Source organism: Chlorocebus sabaeus, chromosome 7, assembly GCF_047675955.1.
Source record: "Chlorocebus sabaeus isolate Y175 chromosome 7, mChlSab1.0.hap1, whole genome shotgun sequence".
In the NCBI taxonomy this organism is placed as follows: domain Eukaryota; kingdom Metazoa; phylum Chordata; class Mammalia; order Primates; family Cercopithecidae; genus Chlorocebus; species Chlorocebus sabaeus.
Genome location: NC_132910.1, coordinates 40,448,930 through 40,472,927, shown reverse-complemented (window position 1 = coordinate 40,472,927; position 23,998 = coordinate 40,448,930). Strand labels below are relative to the sequence as shown.

Genomic DNA, 23,998 nt, shown 5'->3' with positions numbered 1-23,998 from the left:
GCTCCTGCATGCTCCTCCTCCCACAAGGGATTTGAGTAAGCAAGCCACACCCCTGTTGCAAGTCCCACAGAAGGGTGCAGGGAATTCTCCCCTCTCACTATCAATAGTGTCTACTTCCTGAGGTTGTTGTGGATATTGAAAGATACTAAATAACTTGGAATAATGCCAGTCACATACTAAATATTTAGTAAGTGCTAAGCCAGTGCTTCTCAACTGTGACAGCCTATAAGAATTGCCTTGGAAAGCACATAGACCAATGGAACAGAATAGAGAGCCCAGAAATAAGGCTGCACAGCTACAACCACATGATCTTCAACAAAGCTGACAAAAACAAACAATGGGGAAGAGACTCCCTATTCAATAAATGATGCTGGGATAACTGGCTACCCATATTCAGAAGACTGAAGCTGGACTCCTTCTTTACATCGTATACAAAATTCAGCTCAAGATGGATTACAGACTTAAATGTAAAACCCAAAACAATAAAAACCCTGGAAGACAACCTAGGCAATACCATCTGGATGTAGGAAAGGGCAAAGGTTTCATGACAAAGACACCAAAAACAGTTGCAACAAAAGCAAAAATTGACAACTGGGGTCTAATTAAACTCAAGAGCTTCTGCACGGCAAAAGAAACTATCAACAGAGTAAACAGACAACCTATAGAATAGGAGAAAATATTTGCAAACTATGCATCTGACAAAGGTTTAATATCCAGCATCTATAAGGAACCTAAACAAATTTACAAAAGAAAAACAACCCCGTTAAAAAGCGGGCAAAGGAGATGAACAGACACTTCTCAAAAGAAGACATACATGCAGCCAACAAGCATATGAAAAAAGCTCAACATCACTGATCATTAGAACCACAATGAGATATCATCTCACACCAGTCAGAATGGCTATTACTAAGAAGTCAAAAATTAACAGATGTTGATGAGGTTGTAGAGAAAAGGGAATCCTTATACACTGTTGGTGGGAGTGTAAATTTGTTCAACTATTGTGGAAAGTAGTATGGCAATTCCTCAAAGACCTAAAGACAGAACTACCATTCAACCCAGCAAATCTCATTACTGGGTATATACCCAGAGCAATAGAAATCATTTTACCATAAAGATACATGCATGTGAATTTTCATTGCAACACTGTTCACAAACATGGAATCAACCTAAATGCCATCAATGACAGATTGGATAAAGAAAATATGATACATATACACCATGGAATATTATGCAGCCATAAAAAAGAATAAGATCATGTCTTTCATGGAAACATGGATGGAGCTAGAGGCTATTATCCTTAGCAAACTAACATAGAAACCCAAACCAAATACTGCATGTTCTCACTTGTAAGTGGGAGCTAAATGATAAGAACTTAGGAACACAAAGAAGTAAACAACAGACACTGGGTCTACTTGAGGATGGAGGGTGAGTAGAGGGAGAGGAACAGGAAATATAACAGTGGGGTACTGGGCTTAATATCTGGGTGATTAAATAATCTATACAAAAAAACACCATGGCATGAGTTTACCTATGTAACAAACCTTCACATGTACCCCCGCACCTAAAATAAAAGTTAAAAAGAATTTTCTAGAAATCTCAGAAAACTTTCAGAGATCAAGTTGCATTGCAGGCCAATAAAATCTTTAGGGGGATGAAACATGGGCATTCATGTTTTTAATGTAATCTCCCTTCCCCATGCTTATGTCCCAACTCATCCTCAGCCTTCACTCCTGTTCATTGCTTTCTTGGTTATAAAAAGACAAGTCATTTTAGTGTGATTCTCCTCATTCTGCTTTTAAGCTTAAAATTGGTCTCTTTACCCTTTCTTTATTCTAACTTCCCTTTCTCTTCGAATATTTACAAAAGAATTATGGAAGAATAAGTGTACTTACCTGCCTAATGATTAGAAAGGAGAAGGAAAAGGGAAAAAAGAAATGAATTCAACTTGGAGTGAAGAGGAAGATTTCAAAATCCTTGCCCAAATTAATCAAAACTGTGCTTGAACTTTCTGATCATTGGCTAAGTTGATAACATATGATGGGCTGGATTCATTGGCTCACGCCTGTAATCCCAGCACTCTGGGAGACTGAGGTGGGTGGATCACTTGATGCCAGGAGTTTGAGACTAGCCTGGCTGACATGGCAAGACCCCATCTCTACTAAAAATACCAAAATTAGCCAGGCCTGGTGGTGCACGCCTGTAATCCCAGCTACTTGGAAGGCTGAAGCATGGGAGTTGTTTGAATCTGGGAGGTGGAAATTGCAATGAGCTGAGATCTCACCACTGCACTCGAGCCTGGGCAACAAAGTGAGACTCCATCTTACAAAAAAGAAAAGAAAACCAGCAGACCCTGGCCAGGTGTGGTAGCTTATGACTGTCATTCCAGCACTTTGGGATGCCAAGGTAGGATTGCTTGAGGCCAGTAGTTTGAGACCAGCCTGAACAACATAGCGAGACCCTGTCTCTACAAGAAAAGAAAAGAAAAGAAAACCAGCAGATCCCTACCATACCCTTTGGCAGCCCTCAGTTCTTTCTCAGAATAAGTAACTTGTAACTGGTTTAACTGTTGTTTTGGTATTTGCTTCCATTTGATAATATAGTGTTAAATCTTGATTGCTAACTTTCAGATATCTCATCACTTCTGCTTATAAATAGATGGAATTCACTCTGCTACCTTTCCACTTCAAACAATTTCTTTGAATATTGATATATCACAAATTCAGTTAAATTTATAATTAATGTGTGACTGAATAATTATGTAAGAGGGTATATGGTTTGTGAGATATTTTCTGACAATACTTCTTTTTTTTTTTTTTTTACTTACGTATATAAATATATATATTTTTTCTTTTTTCCCCACTCATTATGTCACTCAGGCTGGAGTGCAGTGGTGTGGGATCTTGGCTCACTGCAACCTCTGCTCACTGCAACCTCCACCTCCTGCACGCCTATAACCATGGTTCTGCGGCCTCAGCCTCCTAGGTATCTGAGATTACAGGTGTGCACCAACATACGTAGCGAATTTTTATATTTTTAGTAGAGACAGGGTTTCCGCATGTTGACCAGGCTGGTCTTGAACTCATGACCTCAAGTGATCTGCCCACCTCAGCTTCCCAAAGTGCTGGGATTACAGGTGTGCACCACCATGCCCAACCCACTTACATAATTTTCTATAAACTTGATGTGGTCTTTTTTTTCCCCAAATTGCTCCAACAACTCCACTGTTGACTTTAATAAAAAAGTAAGTAATTTATCCGTTCTTTATTTCTGTGGTGATTCCTCTTTGGGGCCCTTTTTATTTTCTGCTCCCACCTGTATTGGTTGTAGATGTCATCTTGAGTTTTCCATCACCAATGTTTTTTCCTGTACCTACTATTTCCTGGAGTCTTTTTTTCTACCCATTATGTTAAACATTCCATGAGTTCCATCAGATTGGAAAGTATTTTCTTTTGGTCTTGGAAATTTTCTTGTATTATCCTTCCTGTATTATAGTTTCTTTAAGTGACTTATCACTGTCTTTTAATTCTGTTTTCTGTGAAATTTCCCCATTTATTTTCCTGCCAAACCTATTTTTTTTAATTTTAGCTTTTCTGTTTTTAATATCCAAAATATTCTTGCTTTTGATTCCTTTTGCAAAACACCATACTCTTGTTTTAGAGCATTCTTATCTTATTTTTCTGAGGATACTAACAGTGGTTTGTTGTTACGTTGTACTTGTTTAAATTGTCTTCTTTTCTCTATTATCTGTTTATAGGTTTTCTTTTTGTCTTTATTCAAACAAAGTGATTCTTAGCTGTTTTAATTTGAGGATGACATTTTGTAAATGGGATCAGGGGCTTGTCTCTTGGCATACTTCACTTTGGAAGGATTAGATAGAAAAATGAGAAATTTAGCTGTGTCATTTGGGGATGCCCAAATGTCAGTATGTGAACATCTTTTTCTCTTCAGCTACTGAGTTCATCAAGATCAGGGCTTAGAGGAGGTGGGAAGTAGTATGCTTACTTCCCATCAGTAAGGAAATAATGGCTCCTTATTTCTTAGTAGACTTTTCACTAATCTCACATTTTCAAATGTGTTTCTCATACTAGTCCTTAACTATCTTAGGTATCCAAGAATCCTTTGATATTACCGGGAGACTAAGCCTTAGCACTCCTGTCTGAGCACGTGCCTGCCTGGATGCAGGCGGTGTTGGAGGACTCGCTGAGCCTGACAGGCTTGTAAACAGTCTGTTTCCAGTCACTTGCATCCACTTCCAAATGTCTTTAAAATCTAATACTCTTCTATTTTCTCTGCTATTCTTTTTTTTTTTTTTTTTTGCCGTTGGGTGCTTACACTTTTTAAGCATTCTTTTACTGTCATTTCAGTGGAGCCTTGGAAAGACTAGAGAAACACATATAATCGATCTGTCTCTTTAAATGGAAATTCTCCCTTGCCTTTTTTTTTTTTTTTTACCCCCACAACCCATATTTGATTTTAAATGAGACAGAATTTTATAATAGCAGCTGTGCAAACAACATGTGAGAGTTAAGTGCCTGTGAATTTTATCAAATGCTTATGAGCATTTGATAATTTAGACAGTAACTGTTTTTCTTAAGAAAACCACTCTAATAGGGCCATTTTAATCAGCACAGTGACTAATTGTAAATAAATCTAATTTAATAAGCTAATTTGTACCTATGCCTTAGGGCTTTCTCTTTCTTCATTATATGAGGAACTCACTAGATATCTTGGAGTCAAGCCTGTCTTTTATCTACACTATCTTGATGCCATCTGTATTGTGTTGAGATTAGCTGAGTGGTTTCGACTTGCAAATTTTAAAGTACCATGTGAATAAATGTTGGCCAAATACATAGTTATGAAGTGTCGTTTCTTGGATAGTATGAACTCCATAACAAGCATATGACATACTTCCTTCCCCAGGGTAATTTATTTTTACTGGGAAGCTTCTTCTCTTTTGAAATTACTCAACTTACACAAATACTTGTTTCTGCGAGAAACAGAATCATTATATTAAACTACAAAATTTAACCTTTCCATTTTCAGTGCGTATCTTTTGGGTTTTCTATAAGCAATGCCAAACATATACACTATTCTTTTTTTCTAAGTAAAGACTTAAACCCAGAGCAAAATTAAAGGTTTGACATCTACATATTTGCTGAAGGTATCAATCAATCAGCAGCACAAAGCCTCCACTGGAATAAATTGGAAATGTGGTGGCAGGAAACCCAGGTTTCCACAGATGACTTCATACATTTTGACAATATTCCAATTGAACTGCTGTCATCCAGATCCATGTGACAGGAAGAACCTTATTTGTATCTATAACCACCCATGACCTCTGAGATTGTAGGTCCTGATAACTAGATGATCTTTTCTTTGCTGGATACACATGTGCATCTTTATTTTCCTTGTATGGCCTTTGACTCTGTGAGATAGTATTAACTAGTGGGTGAGGTTATGCAAGCTTGGAAAGAGAAGCCATGACTGAGCAAATTATTCCATATAAGAACAACTCATCTTGAAACATGATTGTATGCATGCATATGTACATTTGTTAAAATCGTTCATCTACTGTCATGTATTTGGCTATTCTCTTTATCCTTGAAGGCTTATTCTTTAAAAACAAAAATGTCGTTTTAGTGGGATATTAGGAGGAAAAGTAGGTACACTCATCTTTAACTGAAATGATCTGTCATCTTTATCTGAAAGTTCTCCTCTGACTTTCTTCTCCCATGCTTGAATTTTTCCCATGCTTGATTTTGAAGTCAACAGAATTTCTTTAGAACAGCTTTATTGGTATATAAATTACCCACCATAAGTTGACCTTCTTAAAGTGTACAATTCAGTAGTTTTTGATCTATTCACAAAGTGCAACCATCACCATTATCTAACTTTTGAACATTTTTATGACCCTAGAAAGAAGCCCTATGCCCAGTAGCAGTCACTCCTCATTCCTCCCTCCTCCCACCACCCACATCCTTAGGCAAAGACCAGTCTACTGTCTCTCTATAAACATTTGCTTCTATGGACATTTCATAAATGGAATCACAATATGTGGTACTTTGTGACTGGCTTCTTTGATCTAGCATAATGTTTCAAGCTTCATCTGTGGTGTCACATGTATCAGTACTGCATTCCTATGGCTGGTTAATATTCCATTGTATGAATATACCATATTTTACTTATCCATTTATATGTTGATGGAAATTTGGGTTATTTCCCTTTTTTTGCTGTTATGAACATTTATGTATAAGTTTTTGTGTGGATATATGCTTTCGTTTCTCTTGAGTATCTACCTGTAATTGCTGTTATATTGTAACTTTATTTTGAGTAACTATTTTCTAACATAGTTTGTAGAAAGATTATAGGCTTGAAGAGGAAAAGCAGGATACCCAGCAGCTCCAAGGCCAAGAAGAGGCCTATTGGGAATATTATGGAATTAATTGTGAACTGGGTGAAATCCTCAGTAAGTTCTTTTTTTGTTTAGTAAGCTTTTATGTTGGAAGTAGAGAAGACATAGTCAACAAGTGAGTTATTTAAAAAGTATACAACTTGTATTAATAGAAAATCAATCTACATAAAAAATATTAAAAATTTGGTTAAAGACTATTATTTGAAGGGATTGCCAGATGATTAACTTGCTAGCCACCTACAGCTCTGTCCTAACTCTGTCAAGCTGTGTTTTGAACACCTGCTTTACTGAACCCATGGAAATAACCTTTTACAATGAGTCCATAAACAATTTGAGGCCCTTAAGGGAGAAAGGAGGGATAAGAGGACATACAAATAGGCTTAAGTAACTCTGGGCTTGGTTTAACTCATATGACACCAAATCCACTTACAGGCCACTTATAGCTGAGCATTTAACCAGTAGTGCCTAGAAAAAAACCAATTGGTGTTAGTATGATTTCATCTGTAACTATATACTTACTGTACTTGGCCATTTAATATAGCGCTAGATTTATGGAGAAAGCCAAGTTTTATTAGCTGAGATACTGCCAATATTGTTTCAGATTCGCATTTTACATTGTGCGAGGCTCTCTGTCCTATGTGCTGTTTGTTTTTTCCAGTCTCCTCGGTACATAAATTCTCATAGAAATAAGTTCTTCAGCTGCTAAATGCTTGTGTCTAACCTTTAGTGTAGATATGAGGTTCCAGCTTTATAATTTAGGCTATTTTATATGTTTATGTATACCATCAGTCCCCACTGACAAACATTCAGTACCCAATAAATACTCACAAAATAAATATGCTGAGATACTATTTAGGCATTATCAGGAGTTTGTTTTGATTATAGGACTGAAGTGTAAAATATCACCTAATTCTTTATTCTTCCTGCAGGCCTTTGCTCTTACAGGTTCTCTCTGGGAACAGGAGATCAGTATAAATGTTGACTAATTTGGCAATAAACGTACCTCTGCATTTTGCATAATCTAATCAGAATGATAAGATTTGTAGTTTCACTAATAACCTCTAAGAGTAGGCAGTAATTTATTAATTTTTATTAGTCACTTTATCAGCCTGCCCTTTGAGAAATTTGTGTGAGTCCTTTGAGAACCATATCATGGTCATGAGGTTGTAAGAGATTTGTAAGAAACATAACCTCTCCTTTTGCACAGGAAAATGAAATTCTGTTGCCTTTATAAGCTCATCACTCCAAAGAAGTGATTCCAGTCTTGAGGAATGAAATGTGGAGGCAAAACCCAGTCTGATTCTGTACAGTTGGCATTTCATGATTATTTTTCTCATTCTTCTGTAAATACATATTTAGAAATATAATTCATGTTTTGTTTATTCTTATATAGTTTGTATTTTGTGCCCATACAGCCTTATAGGCTTCTATTAAAATTCTATTTCTCCACAAGCCCTGAGAACCTACAAAGCTATGGTTTCTCACAAATGAATTAAGATTCCCACCTCTCCACTACACAACAGATTTGCTTATTGATTGATTGATTCAGGAAACATTTCTTAAATATTTACATACTTGAGACATGGTGTTAGCTGCTCTGTAATAATGATAACAATAATAGCTAACTTTGTAAGAGTATGCTGATCAAACTGTATATTATGAGGTCCTGGGCACTTGGGTTTAAATTGTAGCTCAGCTATTTGGTACCTGGGTGAATGTGGACAGGCTAATCAATCTCTCTATTTCAGTCTAGTCATCCCCAAATAGGGGGCTACTGGATTCCTGTTGCTACCATAACAGATTACCACGAGCTTAGTGGCTTAATGCATTGCAAATTTATTATCTCACTGTACTGTGGGTGAGAAGTGTGTGGGCCTAACTGGTTTCTCTACTCTAAATCTCACAAGGCCAAAATCCAGGTGACAGTCTAGGCTCCTGTATGACTGTTCTGGGGAGAATCTACTCCCAGACTCATTCATGTTGTTGGCAGAATTCAGTTCCATGCAGTTGTAAGACTGAAGTCTCTGTTTCTTTGCTGGTTTCTCAGTTTCTAGAGGATGCTCATGTTCTCGAGTTTATGACCTCTCTTAATCTGCAAAGTTGGCAACAGGTCATTATACTATTAATATCTAATAGATTAGCAAGTTTTCATAAAACCTTTTGTGAGTTTTAATGAGGCAGAGGGAGGGGGGAAACTACTTTGATAAATCTGGCACCATGAGGCTAAATATTTTGGTGGTTTTAGTGGTTGACTTTCTCATGGCTCTGAGATATATCATGATAGAGATTAACATTTTGTCAGCTACTTTATTCTTTCCTTGAGGCTAAGATTATGAGTATAGTATAACTTCATGGTCGTTGAAAAGTCCAGGCATGTGTCAAAATTAGAGTTAGGTGCCATCCTGTGATATATCTTGTGATATGGGAATAGCATTGCTGATTATAATTATATATATATATATATATATATATATTTTTTAGTGAGAGCAAATATTTGTCACATAGTTCAATGTTTGCTGCTTAACCTGGAACAAAAGTATTTATGGTACAGTTTTCAAGTGCTGAGTAGATTTCTCTGTATGCTATGTATACTGTGCTAGTTGAATGTTTGCATTTTAGCTTGAGAAATGGGTCAAATGTAGCCAACAACAAATGAGAACTTTCAAGAAAACTTGAGTAATTTGAAGTGGTACTTTTCACTAATGGAGAGAGAGAGTTTTTGTCCTAAGAAAAGATTGATGTCGAAGAAAATGATGACTATTTTAATTGTGAACCATTATTTCCATCTGCAAAGTTTTCTTAGAATTTTTGAACTTATGAATTACAACATGATCCTAGTTTTTACTCCAATTTAATTCTAAAAATGACTACAAGTTTAAAGCAGTTAACATATGTTAATACATCTGCAAAGGTGCATTTCACTTCTGTTTCTGAGGCCCGTCTATGGAATTTTATTGCTGAGTGTCCTTTCCCTGTGACCACTAGAGCTTTTTCTTCTATTTGGATACTATCTATAATCTAATTCCTACCTAACAGTAATATTCCATCCAACTCAGCAAATTCTGTAAATGGACTAAATTATTCCACATTTCTTTAAAATATATTTGAAGTGTAGATGTACTGTATTCCTATGTTAGTTTGTCTTATTGTGTGTGTTAAAAATGTATGTCATTCTTTAAAACAATGTCTTGAGCTCTTTTAATATGCAAGGCATGGAGAGTGTTTAAAAGATGGTCAAAACTCAACCGCCAACTCTAAAAGAGCTTGTATTTGCCAGTTTATAGATTATTTTTACTTTAGCTGTGGACATCAACTACATTTCAAGGAGACCTTCCTGACAATCTCATTTATAATCTCAATCGCTAGCCTTCACCCTGATCCAAGTACTCCCAATTCCCCTAGCCCTGTTACTATATTTATTGCCTAATGTCTCACCTGCAGGATGGTAGGTTCCATGAGGGTAGGGATTTTCTGTTTATTTTGTTTACGGATTTATCTTAAATGCTTGGGACGGTGCCTGGCACAGAGTAGTCACTCAGTAAATGTTTTCAGAATGATTAAATGAATAAAACATCTTCCAACACAAGACAAATTTAAATTGCATTCTTAATCTATCCCCATGTCCAACCATCCCGCCAGCATCAGCCTGATTCAGGCCCTGCACTCTTTCCTTCTGGATGGTTACAGTAGCCTCTTAAGTAATCTTGCTGCTTTCAGTTGTGCCCTACAGTCTAGACTCAGCAGAGCAGCCAGAGTGGTGACCCCTTCAAGGCAGATCATGTCTCCCCACAGCTCAAAACCCTCACACAGAAAACAAAACAGAACAAGAAAAGACCATAGCTTTTAGTCAAATTTAATCAGATGGTAATGATCTGTCCTTTTCCTCTTGCGTTGTCTCCCCATTTCATCTCCTGCTACTCTTCCCCATCCACCACCACGTGCCCCCAGCCCCAGGACCTCCACCTCAGGCCCTTTGCATGTGCTGTTTCCTTGCCTACTACACACTTTATTTATTTCAGCTCTGCTCAAACGTCATGGTATCAGAGGGGCCTCCCTGACCATGTTGAGTGAAATAACATCTTCTAACCTGACATCACTCTGCTTTACTCCACTTTATCCTGCTTGCTATTTCTTCATAGCACGTATGTTACCACTTCATATATATTTTAAACATTTATCTTTTAATTGTCTTCCCCTCGATTAGAATATGTTTCATACAATCATGGAGTTTGCTTTTATGTTAGTCAGGGCATATACTAATATGCCCCATTAGTATTCTCTAAAGGGACAGAACTAATAGGATAGATGGATATATGAAGGAGGCTTATTAAGGAGTATTGGCTCACATGATCACAAGGTCAAGTCCCACAATAGCCCATCTGCAAGCTGAGAGCCAGTAAACCAGTCTGATTTCCAAAACCTCAAAAGTAGGGAAGCCCACAGCACAGCCTTCAGTCTGTGGCAGAAGGCCTGAGAGCTTCTGGAAAATCCAGGGGTCCGAGAGTGGGTCCAGTGTAAGACCAAGGGTCCAAAAGTTGAAGAACTTGAAGTCTGATGTTCAAGGGCAGGAAGCATCCAGAATGGAGAGAGATGGAGGGCAGAAGACTCAGCCAGTCTAGTCCTTACGTGTTCCTCTGTTTGCTTTTATTCTAGCCGCACTGGCAACTGATTAGATGGTGCCCACCCAGACTGAGGGTGGGTCTGCCCCTCCCAATCCACTGACTCAAATGTTAATCTCCTTTGGCAACACCTTCACAGACACACCCAGGAACAAGACTTTGCATCCTTCAATCCAGTCAAGTTGATACTCAATATTAACCATCACAGTGTTGTTTAATGCTGTCTCCCTGGTGTTAGAGAATATTAGACACATAGAAAGTGTGTGATAAACATCATACATAGTGTGCAATAAATGTACATTTTGGATGCATGTAAACAAAAATAGAAGCTTTGTGAACTCTCATTTATCATGTGAGACCTTAAGTGAGTTCATCATAATTATCAATGTAAATACAAGAGCACGAGTGTGTAAGGTAGTGTTTATTGTATTTAGATATCAATAAATCAAAAAATAAAGCCATAGCAAAGTAATTATTAGGAACTTTTTTTTTTTTTTGACAGAGTCTCCTCTGTCACCCCAGGCTGGAGTGCCGTGGCGTGATCATGGCTCACTTCAGCTTTGACGTCCCCAAGCTCAAGTGATCCTCCCATTTCAGTCTCCCAAGTAGCTGGTTGGAGGCACTACAGGCATGTGCCAACACACTTATCTAATTTTTGCATTTTTGTAGAGATGGGGTTTCACATGTTGCCCAGGCTGGTCTCGAACTCCTGAGCTGAAGGAATCCGCCTGCCTTGGCCTCCTAAAGTGCTGGAATTACAGGCATGAGCCACCACACCCTGGCAATTACTATGAGCTTTCTTTCTCGCAAGCGTCAGAAGGCATCTTCCTGATAGGCGCATTTGTGCCACCACTGCCTCCATGCTGCTACCCTAGGCATTCTTCTACAAGCCTCCTCTGAAGGTGTTGAGTGGTTATTATTCTCATATGTAGGAAATCTTATTTGTAGGGTTGCAGCAGGCTGGCAGCAATGGTAATATTTACCAGATATTTCTGGAAACACTTTACAAAATGCAGATACATAATTAATCTGTATGAAAAGAGATGAGGCAAAATATCATGCTAATAAGTTAAGGTCTTTACTGTTAGTATATTTGAACAGGGATTCAAGAGGTAAATTATAAATGTGGGTGTGCTGCTGTCAAAGCCACTGATGTAGAGGACACTCACATCCTTGCCCAGTGGGTGATTCCAGGAATCCATGAATCTATCTTCAATCACAGGAGACAAAAATGCTGTGGAAATGGAAGGAGGTAGATATAAGAGATTTCTTTTTCAGTTACTTTTGACTTTTGAGAATGTATTTAGTGATTCTTCCATTCAGGCCATAATGATTTTTTTTTTTTTTTTTTTGAGGCAGAGTCTTACTCTGTAGCCCAGGCTGGAGTGCAGTAGTGCAATCTCAGCTCACTATAACCTCCACTTCCCAGGTTCAAGCAATTCTCCTGCCTCAGCTTCATGAGTAGCTGGGATTACAGGTGCACGCCACCATGCCCCACTAATTTTTGTATTTTTAGTAGAGACAGGGTTTCATCATGTTGTTCAGGCTGGTCTCGAACTCCTGACCTTGTGATCTGCCCACCTCAGCCTCCCAAAGTGCTGGGATTACAGGTGTGAGCCACCGCGGCCAGCTGCCATAAACAATTTTATGTTATTTTGCTAAACGTGAAACTCTAAATACATCTGTCTCCCTTCCCATTATTTGGCAATTTTATTTCCTGGAAAAATTGTTTATCGTATTTCAAAAGTTGGAAAATGATGAAAATGCTGCTGCTTTTTCAAAGATGTTATTGTCATAAATTCATAACTATTTTGAATCTTCATTTTATTTGACCTGGTGTCTTTACACATTGCCTGCCTTATGGTTTGAGGTTTCATTTCAGAGCCAGAAAGCCAGAGGCTGATTGTCAAGGCTGTTGTAATGCTGTTGCTTGTATCTTTAAATGCTGACAATCAGACCACAATTTTAAACAGAGAGCAAATACCTATGAAAACATCCCATAGACTCACTTTGAATTAGTCACTATAAAAAAGAAGACAGAATATTTTCTCTTGGTTCATTATTTGTTTGTTTTTATAATATAAAGGCATGAGAAATGGGTATCTCCAATTAGTTCTTAATCCCTCCACCTTAATTATTTTAACATCTTGTGTATCTCTGCTATTTAAGGTCATAGTGCAGTGGAAAATAGTCATTATAAACAATAGAACGTGGGTCACATAGATAGTAGGTAGCAGAACCAGGTTCCTCACCCCAGAAATGACTCGAGCCTTCATTCTGATCTGGTGCTCTGAAGCCTGTCAACGTCACTGTGTCTGATTCGCTATATGTTTTCACTTCCTGTGTGTAGCATTATGTTATCTAGGTGCTTTGTAACACTGATGAATTGTCTGATTTTGTATCTCATTTCCTTCATTTTTCTGTTTCTTCTTCACTTAACTGGCTAAAGCTGAATTATGTAAGCAATACAACTGCATATTAATTATAACTAATTACATTTTTATTCTCTTAAATGTCTTTTAAAGTAATGGATTGTAGTCATTCCTCTAAACTACTGTATTTGTTATAAAATATTTTTATTTTCTTCTGAGAGAAAGCATTATATAAAGTCACAAAACTTAGCAATTTTACTGTATTTAAGTATTGGCAAAACAAATCTTTGAGACTTGAGAGAAACTTTTCATATGTATGCCTGTGAATTTTGATATATCATTAGACATTTTGGGGTGTATGCTGGGTTATTAGTCTTTTGTATGAGAAACATATATCAAATTCTGAACCATATGACATGTTAGATGTTGTTAAAGAAAAAGTTGTTCTGGCCAGGTGCAGTGGGTCACGCCTGTAATCCCAGCACTTTGGGAGGCCCCAGCCCAGCCAACGTGGTGAAATGCTGTCTCTACTAAAAATACAAACATTAGCCGGGCATGGTGGTGCACACCTGTAATCAATCCCAGCTACTCAGGAGGCTGAGACAAGAGAATCGCTTGAACCCAGGAGGCAGAGGTTGCAGTGAGCTGAGATCGCACCATGGCCCTCCAGCCTGGGTGACAAGAGCGAGACTCCTTTGAAAAAAAGAAAAAAAAAAAAAGACATTATTCATTCTGAAACTTGTTAAAGAACAGTAAGACAATCTTTATTCAGGACTATTACGATAGCTAGAGGGACTACTGCATTTGGGGTTTTGCAGTGGGGCAGAGAGATTCGGCTCAACCTGGAATACAAGGGAAAGTGGTAATTACATGACCATATAGCAGGGTTGGGATAGGCAGCAGTCAGTGGGTGGAAAATTACTAAGAGGAAAAACCTCAAGGGTCAGGAGAGATTATGGCTAAACAGACCTAACAAGTTTCTTGCTGAAGGCAGGCTAAGGTGATCAGACATCATTTGGAGGATGGTAGGAAATGAGTAATTTGGTCAGATATGGAGGGTTATCAGATATGAAGGGTGGGGATTTTGGCCGAACTGACTTAGCAGTATTCTTACTAAAAGTGGACTCTTGAGGGTATGCCCAGAACAGGGCTTAATTGAAAAAAAGCTCAGAGAAGTCTGACTAGAGATTGGTCAAGGAGATAATCTTTGTCAAGATTAAAAAGCTGTTTAGGAATGAAAAGTTTCCTTCAGTTTTCTCTGTGTACAGTATCCTGATCACTAAGTTTAAATCCCCCATGGTATCCCTTGAAGGTCTCTCATACCATATTTTATTCAAGAGAATTCTGGTTTTGACAAACTTGAAGACAAAAATCAAATGGAAGATTCCACTGTGGATCAAAAACCTAACCATTGTCTTAATTTGGGGACGAAAACATTAAATTGAAACACAAACCCGTTTTGTGCACTGAATAAACCTTGTAGTTTTTTATATTTCTTGCTTAAGTTAGTAATTCTTTAACATAAAGTCAAATATGCAAGGCCTATCTCAGTCTCTCAAGAGTTTTTTTGTGAATAAAATGTTAGAATGTGTTACACCTGTGTGCTTTTGTTGTTGTTACTGTGAAATATACCTGAGAACATTTTTATTCTTTTTTTTTTTTCCAGATGGCAGAAAGGATGTTCAGGAGAGTAGCTTAAGAGACTTAATAAAAGAGCTGCCAGACACCCACTACTGCCTCCTCAAGTACCTTTGCCAGTTCTTGACAAAAGTAGCCAAGCATCATGTGCAGAATCGCATGAATGTTCACAATCTCGCCACTGTATTTGGGCCAAATTGCTTTCAGTAAGTTAGTGGAGTTTTGCTGTTAATATCATCATGTCCCCCTTTGTGTTTACTACTGTCTGAAATTACTGGGATGTAGAAGCATATTTCAGTCTGAAAATTCAGCCAGCTTATGTTGGAGAAGTTGTATCTTGTTCTTGGGCATGTTAGCCCTGTTTTTCATCCCAATTTGAAGAAAGCAGCTATGCCCTTTTTACAAAACTATAATTTGCTATAAATCAAATAGCCTTATTTTAAAATCTGGAAATAAGTTATATTTTAACTAAAAGGGGCATTTAAAAAATCTGTAATCAGAAATGTTGAGTAGCAGAAAGAGGAGTATGACATAGTGAATAATTTTTTAAATAGTAATAAAGTTCAAATTATTGCCAATAGATGGAAAATTTTGAACAGACTATGCCAGTATCAGAAAAATATAACCTCAGCTTCATTTACTGGAAATAAACTAGTCTGTGTTAGTAGATTCTTTGTTGCTAGCCACAGGAACATTTGTAAAGCTTCATATTTTATTCTCCTTCTTCCATAAAGCTCTTTAGTTTTTGATACGTGAAACATGATCCTGCAATCCAGGGACTCTGCTTTTAACTCTCCTGTTAATCACCTCTGATCAAATACATCCCTTCTAGTTATGAGAAGGGAGAGAGAGAACATTCACACTCCAAAAACTCTCAGAAACTCAGCAACTTTTTTTTATAGCATATCTACTTCTCCACTTCATTAATATACAGGCTTATTCAGCTGCCCAGAACTAGTAATATTACAGTCCTCAGAATGACTGTCTAAATATAGATTCTAGTTTAGATCCTAGTGACTACAGGGTTCCAGTCATTCACAGCCTAATTTGGGTAGTTCTACCTTAATAACTATCTTGATTGTAATTCTAAAGATGTTAACTTTTAAATAATGACATTTCACAGGATATATTAGGGTGTCGTGAATAAATATCTCAGATGCAGGATCCACTAATTTTTGTCTTATTCAGAAGCTCCGTGATAGTAAAAAGTCTATATTTGTTCTTATATTTGTTCTGCCCAGTAAACCTTTGTTTGGTGACTTACATGTGAGAAACGTATAAGTAGAAAACCGTTGAATAATTCTGAAACCTAGATTCTAGAACAGGTAAAAATTAATTTGTAAATAGAATGCTTATTTAATAAACATTAAACACAGATCCATACCTCATTACTAACTTAGAAATTGGACTTGATCTGGAATTTCTGGTAATCTGCTCCAGTTAGTGAGTCAGAATATTAATTAGTAATGAGTGTTTATTATAGGTTCTAATTAGTATGGTTTTACAGTTTTTCTATTGTTATAAAATATACGTAAAATAAAATATACCAATTTAACCTGTTTGGTTCTTTTTGAGACAGAGTCTCGCTCTGTTACCCAGGCTAGAGTGCAGTGGTACGATCTTGGCTTACTGCAACCTCCACCCTCTGGGCTCAAGCAGTCCTCTCACTTCAGCCTCCTGAGTAGCTGAGACTACAGGCACATGCCACCATGCCCGATTAGTTTTTGTATTTTTTGTAGAGGCAGGGTTTCACCATGTCGCCTAGGCTGGTCTCGAACTCCTGGGCTCAAGTAATCCACCTGCGGCAACCTTCCTAAGTGCTGGGATTACGGGCATGAGCCACTGTGCCTGGCCAACTCAGGTTTTTAAACTAATGCTTAGCTAGTTTTAGTATTCTTGACAAATTCCATTTACCTAACAGATCAGTCATTTAATGTAGCCACGTAGCTTTTTTTGTTGTTGTTGTTGAGACAGAGTCTGGCTCTGTCACCCAGGTTGGAATGCAGTGGTGAAATCTTGAGTCACTGCAACCTCTGCCTCCTGGGTTCATGCGATTCTCCTGCCTCAGTCTCTTGAGTAGCTGGGATTATAGGCGCCTGCCACCATACCCAGCTAATTTTGGGGTTTTTAGTAGAGACGGTGTTTCACCATGTTGGCCAGGCTGGTCTCGACCTCCTGACCTCAAGTGATCCTCCCGCCTCCACCTCCCGAAGTGTTGGGATTACAGGCCAACCTTCATGTAGCTTTTGAAATGTATGTGGTATATAAGGTTATACAATAATTCGTTTAAATTTTTAAATTTTCTTGTCTGTTGTTAGATCTTCTTTCTCTTTTCTAACATTAATTTTGCCTTCTCACTATTTATCTTGGCCAGAGTAGCCAAGCTTTTTATCTATTATTCTTCTCAAATAATCCATTTTTAACTTTATTGAATAAATTTGCCTTAACATTTTTCTATTTCATTAACTCCTATTTTCATATTTATCAATTTACTAGAACTTAACTGGTTTTTTCAAGCTTTTCCCCTGTTTTCATAATATGAAAAATTTCAGTCATACAATTTGAAGGAGCATAACTTAGATTATACATTTTCTCATTAACTAGATGAAATAAATGTACTTTATCTCTGTATATATATGTAAATATGTATTTTTTGTTGAACCATTTGAAACTAAGTTGCAGACCTCAGCTATTTCACTGTTAAATACTTAATCATGCATCCTTAAAAATGAGGACTTTTTGCTATATAACCATCATATGTTTATTATGCCTAAGAAAATGGACAATTCCATCATATCATTTGGAGAGTCCATTTAAGTATCCCAATTTGTCACAATTTATCTGTCTCAGAAGAGGATCCAATGGTTCATCCATTATTCTTAGTCGTTAGGTCTCTTAAGTATGTCTTAATAAAGAACAATCCTTCCATGTGTGCACACCCATGTGCAGGGGTGCCCACATGGTGGTTTTGTTTGTGTTTAACCACAACTTTTTTTTCTACCACATTGACTTTTGAAAAAATTTTAATTTAATTTAATGTTAAGTTTCTGGATACATGTGCAGGATGTGCAGGTTTGTTACATAGGTAGACATGTGCCATGGTGGTTTGCTGCAACACCTAGGTGTTAAGCGCAGCATACATTAGCTGTTTTTCCTGATGCAACCACATTGAGTTTTTAAGAAACCAGACATCATCCTGTGGAATATTGTACAGTGTGAATTTGATTATTTTCTTGTGGTGTGGTTAAGTCGTTTTTCTATCCTCTGAATCTACTATAATCTGTAAGTCAGATATAAAATCTTAGTTATATTCAGATTAAGTTTTTTGGGCAGAATACTTTATCAGCGATATTGTATCCTTAATGTTGCATCCCATTAGAAGCCATGTAATGTTAAGTTGTCTCACACTTGTTGATGCTTAGTTTGCTTTGTTAGTTAAAGTCACCACTTTCAAATCTCTCCATTGTAGGGCTGTGACATTCCCTTTGCAGTTAGCAAGTAATTCATTAGGTGACTACTTGGGCATCATGCAAATGCATATTCCTCCCAATTCACTATCCGTTTGATTGTCTGTTGATCATCCTAGCCTGATTCAGTTTTTTCTCTTTTCTCTTTGGGTTGTGATTTTTAAACTCTACTTTTCTTTTTCTTTTAGTGATATTCTTCCATAAAGAAGAGCTTTCCCTTGTCAGTGGGGAATGAACAATATTAAATTTTCCTGTGCTCGTATTCTCCCAAATTTGGCAGTTGTGGGAGTCCCTTTAGACTGGCCACTGTGTCCTTTTGACAAAACCCTGTAATAGTATTTCCTACCTTTCTAGCTAAAGATGATGTCTCAGGATGGAATTAACCATTTCTCCAAGGGGCTTTGGTTTCTTTTATAGAAGAATTATATTTAGAAGCCAAGATCTGGGTGCTAAGTTATTTGCATCTAGGTCTTAATGACTTCTAGAGCAAGGAAATAAAGAAAGAAATGAATACTTGAATGATGGAATGACTGAATGGAAGAAATAATGGATTTATATTGATATTTTGAGTTTAATTTTAACATTATAATATTCTTTCTTAACTACTTTGATTTCATATTTGTAACTCCATACTCTGACAGTGAAAAATCTTGCTTCCTAAAAAATGGGAATATTTATTTGCTTTTCTCCACAACATACATAAAATGTGTATTTTATGTATAGATATAAAGTGTCACAACATCAGGGAAGCCACTGAGTAATGTTTAGGACATCTGGCAGTCTGTATTGTCCCTATATCTGGCTAAGAGTATGCATTCAAAGTAAAGGGTGGTTGTCTGCTCCATTTGGCATATAATTGAGTTCACTTGTTTCCAATTTTAGAATGCAGAGCTTTTTTTCCTTTTCAATGTAATTTTGTGTAAATTTTTATAAGATTTGCATGGCTTAAACATGAAAATTGGTTGGGCACCATGGTTCAAGCCTATAAGCCCACCACTTTGGGAGGCCAAGGCGGGTGGATCACTTGAGGTCAGGAGTTTGAGATCAGCCTGACCAACATGGTGAAACCCCATCTCTACTAAAAATACAAAAATTAGCCAGGAGTGGTGGCAGGTGCCTGTAATCACAGCTACTTGAGAGGCTGAGGCATGAGAATCACTTGAACCTGGGAAGTGGAGGTTGCAGTAAGCTGATACCACGCCACTGTACTGCAGACTGGGAGACAGGGCGAGACTCAATCTCAAAAAGAAAAAAAAAGTGAAAATTATGCAAAGAGAAAGTGGTTTACTCAGAAGTTTCCCTTTTATCATTCTTTCTTTTTTTTTTTTTTTTTTTTTTTGAGACGGAGTCTCGCTCTGTCGCCCAGGCTGGAGTGCAGTGGCCGGATCTCAGCTCACTGCAAGCTCCGCCTCCCAGGTTTACGCCATTCTCCTGCCTCAGCCTCCGGAGTAGCTGGGACTACAGGCGCCCGCCACCTCGCCCGGCTAGTTTTTTGTATTTTTAGTAGAGACGGGGTTTCACCGTGTTCGCCAGGATGGTCTCGATCTCCTGACCTCGTGATCCGCCCGTCTCAGCCTCCCAAAGTGCTGGGATTACAGGCTTGAGCCACCGCGCCCGGCCATCATTCTTTCTATACTGTTCAACCTCTTGCTGTCTTTGGAAAACATTTTTATTAGTTTCCGGCTTATCCTTCAATGTTTCTTTTTGTAAAAATAAATGTGTAGATGTAGTTACATTATGTATATTATGTGATGTCTATATGTGTTCATTCTTATTTCTGTGTCTTCCTTACACTGTTCTTCACTTTGCTTTTTATCTGCAAATCTTAGAGATCATTCCAACAGTTTATTTTTTTACTCTTTTTTTGTGCTTGTGTATTACTTCATTGCTTGGACAAAGTAAATTTTAGTCAGTGGTACTTTTCTGATCGTCATTTGTTTCCAGTCTTTTATTGTTAGATATGATCCCACATCAAATAAACTTGTGCATATGTATCACCAAGATTAATTCCTAGATGTGAGATTTCTGGGTCAAAGAACTAATGCCACCATATCATTAGATAGTCCCAATTCCCCTCCATAGAGGATGAGTCAGTGTTACATGTCTATTAGCAGCGTGCAAGAGTCTCTGTTTTTCAGTCTTGCCAAGAGGATTTTGTGAAAATTTTGAAGTCTTGCCAGTCTAATAGGTCAGATGTGATATCCCAGTGTGGATTTTTTAAGTTTTAAGAGTTTTATTGAGACACCGTTTATATACCATACAATTTGCCATGTGAAGTATATAATTTGTTGGTTTTGAATAAGTACAGAATTCTGGAACCATCACCACAGTCACTTTTAGAATATTTTATCATCCCCAAAAGAAATGCTGTGCTGTTCGCACTCACTTCCCATTTCTTCCTAATCGCTCCCCACAACAACCTTGCTCTAGGCAACCACTCATCTACTTTCTGTGTCTAGAGAGTTGCCTATTCTGGACATTTCATATAAATGGAATCATACAATGTGTGTTCTTTTCTGACTGGACTCTTTCACTTAGCAAAATGTCTTCAAGGCTCATCCATTTTGTAGCATGTGTCAGTACATCATTCCTTTTATGGCAGAATAATATTTCAGTGTAGAGATATACCAGTTGATGTGTTTATCAGTTCATTAGTTGATGGGTATTTGTGTTACTTCTAGTTTCTGGCTATTTCAAATGATGCTGCTATGAACATTTGTGTACGTGTCCATGTGTGGAATTATGTGTTCATTTCTCTTGGGTATATAACTAGGAGTAGAATTGTTGGGTCTCATGGTAACTGTTTAAAATTTTGAGGAACTACCAAAATGTTTACTGAAGTGGCTGCACCATTTTACATTCCCTCATGCATTTGTTCCCTCATATATTCCCATCAGCAATGGGATGTGCTTATCATGCAGAAAGAGACTAAAATAAAATAAATATTCAAAGAAAAATAAAACCTGAGGACCTAATAGGAAAATGGCAAGAGACAAAAATATATGAAGAGAAAGACACATGGCCATATACATTTCCATCAGCAATGTATGGGCGAACCAATTTCTCTACATCCTTGTCAAACCTTGTTAATATCTTTTTGATTCCATTCCTGTGGGAATGAAACACTATTTCATTTTGGTTTTGACTTGCATTTCCCTGATTACTAAAGACATTGAATATTTTCATGTGCTTATTGGCCACTTGTATATTTTTGGAGAAATGTTTATTCAGATCTGCCTATTTTTAAGTTGATTTATTTGTCTTTATTATTGAGTTATTAGAGTTGTTTGTATACTTTGCATATAAATTCCTTATCAGGTACAGGATTTGTAAATATTTTCTCCTATTCTATAAGTTGCCTTTTCATTTTCTTGATCGTGTCCTTTCAAGCACAGAGGTTTTTATTTTTGATGGAGTCCAATGTATCTGTTTTTTCTTTTGTCACTTATGCTTTTTGTGTTGTACCTGAGAAAGTTTTGGCTAACCAAGGTCATGAAGATTTATTCATCTTTTCTTCTAAGAGTTTTATAGTTCTGACTGTTATGTTTAGGTCTATGGAGTTATTTTGGAGTTAACTTTTGTGAATGGTATAAAGGAGTCCAACTTCATTCCTCTGCATGTGGCTGTCCAGTTGTCCCAGCATCATTTGTTGAAGATTGTTTTTCCCCATTGAATTATCTCAGCACCCTTGTCAAAAATAAGCTGACCACAATTATTGGGGCTTATTTCTGAACTCATAGTTCTATTCCATTGATCTGTATATCTATTCTTATGTCAGTACCATAATATTTTGATAACTCTGTAGCTTTTTAATGAGTTTTGAAATCATGAAGTTTCAGTACTCCAAGTTTGTTCTTCTTTTCAGGATTGTTTTGGCTAGTCTGGTTTCATTGTATTTCTATACAAATTTTAGGATCAGTTTGTAAATTTCTACAAAACAGTTAGCTAGTATTTTGATAGGATGTTCTGTTGAATCTGTAGATCAATTTGGAGAGTACTTTATTGCCATTTTAGCAAAATTAAATCTCCCAATATGTGAGCATGAAATATTTTTCCATTTACTTAGGTCTTTAATTTGTTTCAATAATGTTTTATGGTTTTCAGGGTAGAAGTTTTGCAATTATTTTGTTAAATCTATTCTTAAGTATTTTTTTCTTTTAGATGCTATTCCAGATGTAATTGTATTCTCAGTTTTATTTTCAGATTGCTCATTACTAATACCAATATAACACATGTGTTTTCTTATAAATGAAACTAAACATTTTTACTTGTATTTAAGGGCCATGTGTCTTTTTCCTCATATACCTGTTTGTATCTTTTGCCATTTTCCTGTTGGGGCCTCAGGTTTTATTTTTCCTTGTTGAATACTTACTTTATTTATTTTTAGTCTCTTTTATCCATCATAATCACACTTAAAACTTTAATTTTCCTCTCAGTATTACTTTGTCTCCTCATTTTCACTATTATTTCACCGCTTCATTTAATAGGTTGGGTTATCCAAGATATAACTCTGAGACTAAGTTTTCAAGCAGAAGTTTCATTGGGTAGTACCTTTTGGAACCATTCTTTCCTTATACCTATAAGGAACAGACGAAGGTAGGATTAGGCATAAGTTGAACTGCCATAAAGTTGTAACACAGGATTCATTCAGTGCCAGGGAGCTTAGAAGATGGGATGACCTTTCAGATTAATCCCTAATTGAATCAAAGGGTTTAGTCTCTTTACCCCATTTCCATCAATCACTGGAGGTGATCCGTGCCAGGGACATGGTGTAGTCTCAGAAGAGGGACTTGGCCATGAGCAGGCAGCACTTTCAGTGGGATGGGGTGGATAACGAATATTTCTGGCATGAAGGAGACACCTGAGCATCACCTCACAGAGTCACTACATAAATATTTTCTTTTAAAAATTCATTAAACCTTGGACTGTAAGCTATATATGTTGTATATGATTTTTCTAAGGAAATCCTCAATATTCCAGTTTCTAAGACAAATAAACGTCCTCCTGAATACTTTAGTGTTCTTGGGAATTAGAAGGAATTGCTTTCCATAAGTTGTGATAGTTATTACAATGAGTATTGGATTTTCAGTGGTTTGGAGAGCATGACATATAAAAGGAAGTTAGTCTAGCTCTTATTCTGCCAATTAGTAGTCCTTATCCTACTAATGCAGGTAGATTTGACCTGCATTGTTTATTTTCCTGTTAAATATTCTGTAAAACAGGACCCACAGAGTTTGCTTTGAAATTTAAGTGAAACTGTAAGAGAAAGTTCTCGTACATAGTAAGCAATTGACTGAGTGGTGTTGGAATCCATGTGCATTTAATTAAATACATTTAAAACTGCTTTAAGGGAAAGATCAGGTTTTATGGGTTCTGCCCATCGTATTACTTAGTGGACCAGGGGCTCTTTAGAAACATGAGATAGAAGACGTGACATTCCTCTTACCTCAGTTGTCATAGTTCTCACTTAAAACAAGCTTCTCACGGTAT

General features: G+C 37.1%; 1 protein-coding gene across 8 annotated transcripts in view; it reads left to right on the top strand.

Annotated features, from left to right (window-relative positions):
• FAM13A (family with sequence similarity 13 member A) overlaps window positions 1-23,998 on the top strand; it is a 375,981-nt gene that overhangs the window by 107,085 nt on the left and 244,898 nt on the right. For 5 of the 8 annotated variants that reach the window (XM_007999242.3, XM_007999239.3, XM_007999240.3 and 2 more), the window contains exon 4: window positions 15,070-15,247. The exons of 1 other annotated variant lie outside the window; for it this stretch is intronic. In XM_007999242.3, coding sequence (XP_007997433.1) covers window positions 15,070-15,247 — 178 coding nt within the window. Of the gene's footprint in view, window positions 1-15,069; window positions 15,248-23,998 lie in introns of those variants that run through there. 2 more of the 8 variants (XM_007999248.3, XM_073017481.1) reach the window with 2 other exon arrangements.